This window comes from Aplysia californica, unplaced genomic scaffold (genome assembly GCF_000002075.1).
Source record: "Aplysia californica isolate F4 #8 unplaced genomic scaffold, AplCal3.0 scaffold00037, whole genome shotgun sequence".
Taxonomy (NCBI): domain Eukaryota; kingdom Metazoa; phylum Mollusca; class Gastropoda; order Aplysiida; family Aplysiidae; genus Aplysia; species Aplysia californica.
In genome coordinates this window covers 1,986,602-1,997,835 of record NW_004797307.1, presented here as the reverse complement: position 1 = coordinate 1,997,835, position 11,234 = coordinate 1,986,602, and the positions used below count along the sequence as shown (strand labels likewise).

Genomic DNA, 11,234 nt, shown 5'->3' with positions numbered 1-11,234 from the left:
ATATATAAAATTATATGTAATAAAAAATGAGAAGGGTGCATGAAATAGTTCTTTGGACCATCTGCCCACTGAGTGAACTTATACAGATTATAACACATTTATCAAGCCGACGTCACCTTCAGATTTTTTCAAAGCGCTCCATTGAGGCTGGCTTATGGCATTCCAGTTTGGTAGGAATTAATTTTGAATTTTACCTACTCTTGTCGATTTTAGGACCACCAATTAAGAGATCTTTAACGTGCGCAGCTTGCACACGGGACCTCCGAGTTTTTTCGCTCTCATCTGAGAAGGCCAGGTGTTCTATCTTAATAGGTTTGCTTGGCATTTATTCTTCACTCGGAATGAAAAGCAGCTACACCATTTATTATGAGAGAATTTTGACAATGACGATCTAATTTAGAGCTTTCATTATAGTTTGTTTTACAAACTAGCTTGACTTAATATTATAGCTTTCCGTGCGATAGTCTGACACGCTCGACAGTTTGACCTTGATTTGCCCTAGAGGGGAAATGGCTTTCATCAGACATGCTTTTCTGCCCACTGCGTAGCCCAGAGACAGTAAATACGTGTTTAAATTTATAATCATTTGCATAGCCTCCGTTCTATTTACTTATAACTTTTCTGCACAGGAAAAAATCTCCATAGTATGTTCACAGGCTAAAGAAAGGTATTATTACAAGAAGGGAGGTAATCGGGGCAGAATTTCCCCTCTGTTATCATGCGAGTGACGTATCTTGGACTTGGCTACCCAACCGGATTCCAGATGTAAACAAACGAGAGTCAGCTGTCAGCAGTCCGATCATACACGCAGTCTAGATTTCTATAACAAATGAAATCAAGTCAGTGTTATTTTGATATATTATATATCATATGTCGCAGTCCACGTTCAGAAAATCATCAAGATTTCTATATCTACTTCTTTTGCAAACTATCAATTCCAATTGTATCAGAGGTGGATACTTCATGTTAGTGACTGTGACACCAGTGGTGCTTGTATTAGCTAAGTAAGTCAGCTAAGAAGCTTTAACTTTCCCTACCCTTCTACTGCCTCACTACAACAAGGACCTCCAAGTCCTAGTCAAGGTGTAGTATAGATATCTAGATCTAGGCGAGGTAGGGGTCAGCTCACTGTTATTAAGTTGTGAGTTGTGAAAGCCTCATCTCATTGCACAGTTGACATATTTACTAGTTCAAATTACACGGATGTTGTATCTGCAACAGACTCGTATCTGCAAACTCAACCTATTAGAATTGCCCCAACCCCCGGGGCGGTAGTGCTACTTGATTGATGTGTCTATAGGCCATTCCCAAATGGGGGACATTAACATCTCAAGTTCTTATGCACAGTAGAATTGTAATTGTAAATGGGCTGATTCATCAATGTCATGCTCATACTGAGACTGAACTGCAACACCAGGGAACTGCACTGACTGCTTTTTGGTCTTTCCTTTGTCCTTGCGATCGTCATTTTTGCTCTAGATGGATCTAGATTTTATTTCTTTTGTATGTTTGTCACACTCGTGACCCGCTATTTCTGGGGTGCCTTGATATTCGAGGCAAACTTTGTACTATTGAAACTAGAGAGGTGAGCAAAGTCTGATTCCCTGTAAGGACTTCTCTGTTGACATCCACCCCTTGGCGCTCATATAATGACCTTGCAGTTGCGAGTGCTGTAAAACCTTTACTAAACCAAACAAAAAACAGAATCGCCCCTCGACTGATTGGCAGTTACGTGCGTTTTTTAAAAAGTAGCTTGAGACTTCAGTTCTTACCAGGTAGGACCTGAATTATTCAGTCCGGACAGCATATAAAAATAAGTGGCTTGAAATGCCCTTTTTAAAAAGATTTTATTTTTAATTGTTAATCTTTAACTCTATTGGTACACCCATGGGTCATTTTGTACCCCCGGGGTTGTATTCTACATTATTTTAGAATACTTCTAGTCCAAAGATCTCTCTTTGAAACTTTCTGTATTTCTCAAAAAATCATTTTAAATGCTATGCAAAGCGTAGGCCTACGGATCGGATTAACGAGTAAATTTCCTCTTTTAAAGTGGTGGCGCAGAGTTCCCCATGTCGTATGGATACGATAGTAAAACACGACGTACGGATCATAGGGTAGAAAAATTTCCTCACGAAACCTCTGAAATTGTTCATGCTTATCCAACAATTTAAGGTGCCTCGCAAACCTAGCTTGGATCTAGGGAATGTAGTGAACACAATGAAAAACCCTGCTCTGATGGCGACGGGGATCACACTTTGTACCCCTGTCTCTTTATTGAATAAAACAGTGTACCTGATAGGAGTTACTTGGAACATATACACTTATTTATTTTAAATGGTAAAGACTTTGGTAAAGTGTATGTATGTAGTGAGAAATGATACATATTTATGAACTTTTACTTTTTATCACTCTTACAATAGATGGGTGTAAAATTTTTGTGACTCCTTTCATAAAGAAACCCAAAACTTGATTAATATAAAAAAATGAATTTATACATTGTTGATGTGGTAATAATTAGTTAATCTTCAAAATAATAATTAAATGGAGTCTGCTAATATTTTCAAATAAAATACACTCAAACCTGTGTAAAACGGCCACCCAATGCCAACGAGAAAAGTAGCCGTATAACACAGGTGTGGCCATCTTAGGCAGGACTGATCAGAATGAAGAAAGCAAACCATTTCCTTCTGACGTCAAAACCAGGGCTGATATTTGGCTAAAGACTGCCGTAAGGTGAAAACAAAATGATTTTGTTTTCTTTTGAAAAGAAAAAAGGAGGGGGGGGGGGGAGGCAGTGTAAGAAGGGTTTTTGGTTGTTTTTTTGTTGTAGATTTTTGTGCCAGGGTAAAATAAATTTTTAAATAATATGTGTACTGAGATGAAGACTGAGTTGCATGGTTCAAACAAACACACAGGTTGCCACCACTCGGTGAACGAGGGACGCTTCTGTCGCAAGTTCACGTTAACGTCCTTTGTTACTTTGTTACAGATAAGGTCAACAAAACTGTGACCTGTCACCTCACATACGAATGTGTGTGTATGAGTTGTGGATGGGGCTTTTATAGGTTATGATGTATCTCATCAGTGTACAAGGCAAGAGGAAGACCAAGAAAAACCTGGATCCAGGGTGTGAAGGATACCCTAAGAACATACAATATCCCACCCAGCCCGGCCATCAAACTTGCTAGAGACAGAAAGTTTCTTCCGTCAACGCCCTAGAGGTACAAGAGGACGGATAAAGTAAAGTAAGTAAGATGTATCACATGCTTCCCTCACCAGCAGTTGAAAATTTATTGTTACACATTGGTCAACTTGGGTAAACATTCTTTGGAGGGACTAGCAATAACGACGGGTGAATGGATTATGACGGTCTGTCCACAGCGTGAGGTACCGATTCAAAATTTACGACAAAGTGTCAGGTGATGCAAGATCGCGCTTGGCCATCTCAGGCAGGTAAAATTGAATGTAGGGTTATAAAATAAGGTAGCTTTGGTCGCGTTGGACAGGTGCCCAGTTTACGCAGTTAAATTATATATATAGAAAAGACGCAAGGGGGGAAATGGAAAGTGGCCGTTTGTACAGATGGCCGTATTGTACAGGTGGCCTTCGTGGTAGGTTCGATTGTATATACCGGTATGTTTTCAAAAGTTTCCCTTGAGGCTTTGTGACTGATATCTCACAATGTAGCCTGTCTGACTTATGGTTGTCATGTTATTTCTCAACTTTAGAGATTTTCACAATAAATAAATTGTGAAAACCACAATATAGACTAACACTTTGCTTCCTCTTCTGTCCATTCAGCTACAGTGATCTGGTAGGTACAGTAAGTGGACATGGCCCAGTTTTGGACTAAAGCCGCTTCTCTTGCTGAACTCGTAGGTCGTAGCAGAGGTTACATCCACAAGTTTGTGGACAGCCACTGCCATATAGACCTCCTGTACTCCAGACTAAAGCTGGGGAAAGATCACAGCTATTCAAGTTTTCTGACAGAGCAAACTGAATCCTTTCCTGCCAACTATGAAGGATGTGTGGCTGTCTTTTGTTATCCAAAAACATTCTCAGCAAATGGTGAGTCTCACTTTTTTGACCATGTATTGGATAGTTTTAAGTTTCCCCTAATCTTTTAGCTGGGTTATGGTAACGGAAGGGTTCTTGGACCGCTTTGTAAAACATTTTTTAAAAGAAAGACGAACTGTAATGAGACTGCTAGGACTTTGGTGTGAGGACCTTTTTTTTTTTTATAGGTCGCAAAATTGGCATTGCTGTGCTTTCAAAGTTGTCTCTTCTTTGCAGCGGTCTGCTTTTCTTTGTCTAAACTGCTTTCATTTTGTGGTGCCGGTAGACTAGTGGTTTGGCTACCAGACCCTCAATGATGAGATTGCAGATTAGGGGGTTCAAGGCTCAGCTCAGTCCGATGTTGTGTCCGTGGAAAAGGCACTTTTCACTTTTTAAAAATTCAATTTGATCTGGCCTTGTATATTGGCTGTCTTATATAACAGTTGTCGGGGGTGTTAAACTGCTCCATTTTAAGTTTTGCACCTTTTTTTGCTTTTACTTTTACAGGTTTCGTCTCAGTTTCTCCCCAATCTATGGGCATTTTAAAGATAGAAATAGGGAATGTTGGATTATGGTTTTCAGATATTTCTTTCTAAAAGGTGATGAAGTGCAGTGCTTATAGAATGAATGGATAGGTTAAGTGCACTTGTCAGCGATTGCCATCTGCTCTTCTTATTTCAGTCGTACGATGAGAAAAAATGTTAGTTGATAAAGATAGTGTGTTATTTCCTGCTCTTTGGATCTCTTTTTTCCCTTTGTGTTTTCTTTAGTAAACGTACTGTTTGTTTTCGCATTCATACCTAATAAGTGGCCTTTTCTTTTCATGATGTTTAATAGAATGCTTATTAATGTTTCATATCCCTGCTTAAAAGTAGGATCAATGTGTTTTTACAACCCTGTAATGTATTATTTCCTCGACATATCATTCGAAAACATTCTCAGCCTCCTGGGTAGCATTATTACAAGTTTTGTTTTATAGGCACCTGTGCACATACTAGATAAGTCGGGTGCTTATTATTTTCAGTGTGAAGTGAAGGACATTTGTAGAGACTTTCTTTTTCAAGTATATCATGTTGTTGTGCCCGGATCAGTATTAATAATAATGATAAGGATAGCATTCGTTTGGGGGTAAATTCCTGCTCAACAACAAGCTGTATGTGCTTTACAGTCTACACATATTACCCCTGCAGACTTAATATTCAATCCCGTAACTTTATGGTTGATCCCTTTGCTCTTTTTTAGTGTGAGTGTGGTTTATAACAATATTTTTTCAAATTCCTAACAGAACCAGATAATATCACTCTTCGAATGGCAGGCAGCACAGACAATGTCTGGCTAGCCATCGGTTGCCACCCAAAGAGTGCAACTGAATTTACTGATGAGCACCTACAAGGTCTACGCTCTGCACTACAGCATCCCAAAGTTGTGGCGCTCGGTGAGATCGGACTCGACTACTCCGGAACGTGAGTACAGTGACCGCCATGTTCTTTTTGTGACAACAGCAAAGCAAACAGCTGGCTGATTTGTATGGAGTTTATCTCTACATGGAAAGGTTGTTCTGAAGGTGGAATGTAAGATTAAACTACCACTGTCTTTTGGGCTGAGGTAATTGGGCAAGGAGTCGTGATCACTCCTAAATACGACTTGAACACAATAAATATTAAGTACCCTAGGGGCCTTGTACAATTTACTTGAATTCAATATATGCACTCCTTGGGCTCCCTAATTACAGCTTAAACTCAAAACGCGGGTGCTCTGGTGTGGTTTGCTCCTTCTTTCCTATTAAACATCTATCGTCCTTATCTTCCCTTCTTCTTTTTTATGTTTGTTACTCTCTTGTAACACCTAATTCCCTGGTGCTCATATGACCTTATGCAGTTGCGAGCGCCGTAAAACCCTCTACTAAAAAAAAAAAAAAATTCAAAACATGTACTCTATGGAGCTTCAGATCAAGATCTTCTACCCTACAATCCAGCAAAATAGCAAATGAACTAGCATTATGCTTGTCTGTCTGTAAAAGCAGAAAAGCAATTGTGATACGGAAATAAAAACTACTTGGACATTGCAACCTTCTCAGCCCGGGTCGGTCCTTTCAGGCAGGGTCGAAATATGTCTCTCAAATGATCAAAATTGTGTCAGTGGACGTATAAAACACCTAGATCTTCATTTACTCCCCTCTCCCCCCAGAAAAACTTTCTTTTGTGTGGAATGTAGAACATTTTCTTTGACTGCTGCCTGTTGGTAGGCTCGCTGATGTAGTCCTCTACACTTTTATTACTTTTTTTTGGTATTGTCCTAATCTGCCTTTGTGGATGAGTGGTTGATGGGTGCTCTGGTACAGTTTGCTCCTTTCCAGTCAAACATCTATAATTCTTATCAAAATAATTTCTCCACCTTCTTTTCTTTGTATGTTGTTCTCTTGTTACACCTCAAATCTTCGCCACTTTGAAAAACCTAATTGAAATTGTTTTACAAGACAAGTGGCATGAAATATAAATTAAAACTAAAACTATGATCTGCCTCCTAGCCAAAATGCAGGTGTTCAAACACTAGCTGAACTCATGAAGTGTAGCTCAACATCCACACTGGCAGTGGGTGGTTGGCGGGTGCTCTGGTGTGGTTTGCTCCTACTTTCCTATAAAATTCCTTCTTTTTTTGGTGTGTATGTTACTCTCTTGTAACACCTCTAATCTTCGGCACTTATATGACCTTATTGTGTTGCAAGTGCTGTAAACACTTTCTAAAAAAACACCGCCAGATTGACAAAACAAATCTGTGTGAATTATTTTCTCAGATCCTCAGGTTTTCTCAACATGCCGAGACCCAAAAGAAAGTCATGAGGTCCCAGATTTCTCTAGCTCTAGAACTCAAGCTGCCCCTGGTCATTCACTGCCGTGATGCTGACGATGACTGTCTCGTCATTCTGAAGGAGGTCGGTGTGGGTCGTTGGCGGGTGATCTTCTGGTGTTGTTTGCTCCTTCTTTCTTATCAAACATCTATCGTCCTTATCTCCCCTCTTTTTTTATGTTTGTTACTCTCTTGTAACACCTCTAATCTTTGGCACTTACATGACCTTATTCTGTTGCAAGTGCCGTAAAACTTTTAATAAAACTAAGGAGTTCTGTTGTTAATGTTGTGTGTCTTCCTGAGTTTGTGTTGAACGCATGTCTTTGTACTTGAATTTGTCAAGCTCATTTTTGGGATGAGAATGAGGTCTGACGTTTCCTCCATAACTTGAAATTTGTATGAAAGTAGAAACAGTTTCACATGGTGGGTGATTGCTTCTTACTAGCACTGAATGACCATAATTAATAATGTGCTTGTCAAAGCTGTTCTCTTTACCTTAAATGTGAATATGATCTCTTTAAAAATAAAAATAAGCAAAATACAGTGCTATTCAGATGGTGTTACAGTTAACTGCCTCTCGTTGACTAATGTATTGTTTTATGTGGTCTTATTGAAGAGTAGCTGTGGTCAAATCACTTGCTGTGAACTACTTACTTAGTGGCAACATCTTTTATTTGAACCTGTTGCAGGCTCTATGTAGTTGATTCCAGCTAGCAGGAAACTACCTCTCAACTGTTGAACACTTGCATGTGTCCTGATATAGGTGAAACATGGTGGTTTTTGTGTGCTAAATTTGAACTCAATGATAGCTAATATTGGTCTGAATCTTATACAGTGTCATCATAATATACAAAAACCGCAAGGGGAAATGGGTAATGGTGGTTTGTTCAGGTGGTTGTCTAATACATGTGGCCGTATGAGCAGCCGGTTTGACTGTACTGCTCTTTAACAACATTGTCAATTTTTGGGCATGTGGAAATGTTTTCTTAAAGTGTGTTCTATTGTCTTGCTGTAGATGTAAAAAGTACCTCTATTTATCTTAAATAAAAATCGAGATATTTATTATTTTAAGAGAAGGTGGGGGTGGTCTGGTTTCAGATGTAAATTTGCGAGAAAATGGTCGCCGAAGTATGACGACTTCCATAGCTTTGGAATCCTTGGAAACTGAAAATTTACCTTTTTTGTGCCTTTAATCAACGTGTTTCAGTAAAATCTACACAGAAATGTGTTTTTAAATGGACAGTAAAGATGTAGGATTAAAGAAAAAATGGATAAAAATTGCCACACCAGCAGAAAAGTGCTATTTTCTGAGATTTCATTATTATGACGAGTGCCTGATGCCACCACGATGCCTCACAAATCTTATCCTGCAGCAGGTTCTCTGCTACAGATCTCCGCTCAAGAAACAACCATGTTTGTCCCCAGATGGTCCCCCATGAGTGGCCCATTCACCGACACTGCTTCACCCAGGACGTAGTCACAGCCCACGAGTGGCTCAGTGCGTTCCCCCGCCTCTATCTGGGCTTCACTCCTCTCATCACCCGCAAAACTGACGCTGTCGGCGCGGTGAAGAAAGCGGCCGCTGATGTGCCGCTGGATCGAGTTCTCTTGGAGACGGATGCACCGTACTTTGTGCCGGAGGGTGTGAAGGTGAGAGGTCAGATGATGAGAGGGTGCCATAGGTAGCTTCTACTTCTTTAGTTCACCTCATCAATTGTGTCTGTCTTTTTTCCTTTTTTCGATACGAAATGATCATTATTGTGTTTAGATTATGCCTCTCTTAACTCTCATGTTTGAGGTTCATTATTGGTGAATGTGTTGTGATTGGTTGGTGAGCTCCCAACTGTTGTGTGCTCTGTTCCTTCTTCTTTTCCCCTGCATTTCCTTTGTCTTGATGGAATGCTGTTGGTATCGGCTAGGAGTGTGGAGTGATGTGATACTTGTTCTTTTTGTCGGCATTTCTTCGTTCTCTTTCTTGTTTTGTTTCTTTGAGTAAAGCGAAGAGCATTAAGATAACTATGGTTATTTAGGGCATGGAAGAAGTAAGACAGGCAGAGAGAAACAAACCCCGCGGAGCAGTGCCACTGACTGAAGTGTCTTTAGGCCATTCCCAAGGGGGGGACATTTCTCGTTCAAGCATAGTAGAATTGTAAATGGGCTGACTCATGTCACGCTCATAACTGTGCCTGATCTACAACAGGGAACTGTTGCTTTTTCTTTCCTGATCTGATCCTTACTCTTGTCATTTTCCTCTACTTCTTTTTGTATGTTTGTCACTTCCTTGTGACCTGCTATTTTGGGGTGCCTTGATAGTCGAAGCAGACCTTGTGCTGTTGAAGCTTGAGAGGTGAGCAGTCTAAGTTTGGTTCCTTGTAAAGACTTCTCTGTTGACACCCACCCCTTGGGGCTCATATGACCTTATGCAGTTGCGAGCGCCGTAAAACCCTCTACTATAATAATAATAATAATAATAATAAATAGAGAGAAACAACAGGGGGGAAGTATAGAAGAACATACCAGATGCACCCTCCAACCACCTGCTGTGTCAATCTATTCCTGACGGAATGTGACCATTCTCATTCCACCTCATCATATCCGCATACCATAGTTCAACTTGTAGGCCTATTTTCAAACTGAGCATGGTACTGTATATTATTGTTTTCTTCAAATGGATGCACTCATGACTCTGCTCTCTCTCTCCCTTTTTAACTCCCAGTGGAGCACAGGCCATCAACAGCATTACCCCAACGAAGCCTGTCCTGAGCATCCTTTTCTATCTGTTTCCATGATGTCCCCGCCTTTTCCATTCCCGCATACCACTCGCCTCCTTGTCATCTTTGGTCTTCTGGTCGACAGGAGGTTTCTCGGCTTGGTGGCTTCCTTTCGGCTTTCACCACCCTGCGTCATTCTACTCTCCATATTCTCTCCTCTCCTCTGTGATGAAGGTCCTCCATCTTCTAGAACTGACAGTCGTGTTGGTTTATCTGTTGATGTTTTTGTAGCTGCTTTTTGTTTTACGGGAAAGGGCTGCTAACCCTTTGCCCAACCGACCTTAGTCGCCTTCTACGACATACGCGGTACGGATACAGTGGTTCTATTCTTTGCTTCCCTGTCTCTTGGACAGGGCCCCCAGAACCACACGGGTGAACATGACTCTGCAGTCTGTTGAAATTGCAAATGGTATAATATTGTCTTATGTTTTATTCAAAAGAAAACTCCTGTGGTCATCTAATTTTATATCTGTCTTACAAAGTCCGTGTCTAGGGAGATATTCAGCTCTGCTTTCTGTTAGGCACTTGCGCCATTATCTGTGTAAACTGATTTAAGTTCCTTTAAGTTGGGGATTAGTAATGTTTTTCTGTTTTTATATGTCGTGGCATTCATATCTCAACCAGTGGGCACTCCAGGGTCTTTTGCACTTTCTACTTCTCTTATTAGTGGTACCGAAGACTATTCTGATTTTTGTTGTCAGTAATATGATTAAGATTGTCTAGTGCCTAGAGCATGCTGTTAGCAAGGATATGAGCTATACAAATGCTATTTGTTATCGTAATATTGCTTTGCCTAGGACTCTATAACAGTAACTAATGAGAGAGAGGGATCCATTGTGGATGATGACGATGTTAAGTTTTTTTTCTTAATCTTATATTCTCCCCATCTTTTTCATCCACAGAATGGGGTAAAGGTGACTCACCCAGGCTTTGCTCTCTTCACAGCTGAGTGCTTGGCTCAACTTAAGGATATTTCAGTTGACGCTGTCTTGGAAGCCTGCCGTAGAAACACCCAGGACATGTATGGAGTGTGACCTAGGCCTGTAGTCTTTATGAACCCTCTAAGTTAAGTGTTGCTTACAAAAAGCGTGTGGTGTGAAGGAAAGTTGTATTATTTTTGCATATTATGTTTATTATGCGAAAAAGTGCAACAATTAGGATAAAGGTTTCTGTTTTGTCTTGCGACGAGTTACATGGACATTGACGTTGATGATTTAGTTGTTTGAGGCTCTAAGTAGAGCCTGTTCAACTATCTGGTAATCAGGCGCGGTTTGTCCATAGAGCACGGTCGTGCAGTGCCGCCCAAAATGTTTTAATGTTCTATGACGTAAAGCACCCACAATAATAAAATAAAAGACGACAGAAACGAACACTAGCCATATATTATATCAGAACAAGGCCCTCGCTGGCGCCGTAACTGTCATTTCTATTCTATAGCGCCGTAAAACATATACTATGCCATGTCTAAGTTCATGCGCTGTATCTAAACATAACAGGATAGTCAACAGTGGAAACCTGACCTATAAATCGCTCTTAGAGATAACCCAAGCGATGACG

At 40.4% G+C, this 11,234-nt stretch overlaps 1 protein-coding gene across 1 annotated transcript; it reads left to right on the top strand.

Annotated features, from left to right (window-relative positions):
* Positions 1-3,213: 3,213 nt before the first annotated feature.
* LOC101845446 (putative deoxyribonuclease TATDN2) lies at positions 3,214-11,019 on the top strand. Its single transcript, XM_005091908.3, has 6 exons — positions 3,214-3,248; positions 3,805-4,071; positions 5,345-5,522; positions 6,862-6,991; positions 8,332-8,556; positions 10,580-11,019. Exons 2-6 carry the CDS (start codon positions 3,837-3,839, stop codon positions 10,709-10,711), a joined length of 900 nt encoding a protein of 299 aa, XP_005091965.1. The 5' UTR covers positions 3,214-3,248; positions 3,805-3,836; the 3' UTR covers positions 10,712-11,019.
* The last annotated feature ends 215 nt before the right edge of the window (positions 11,020-11,234 follow it).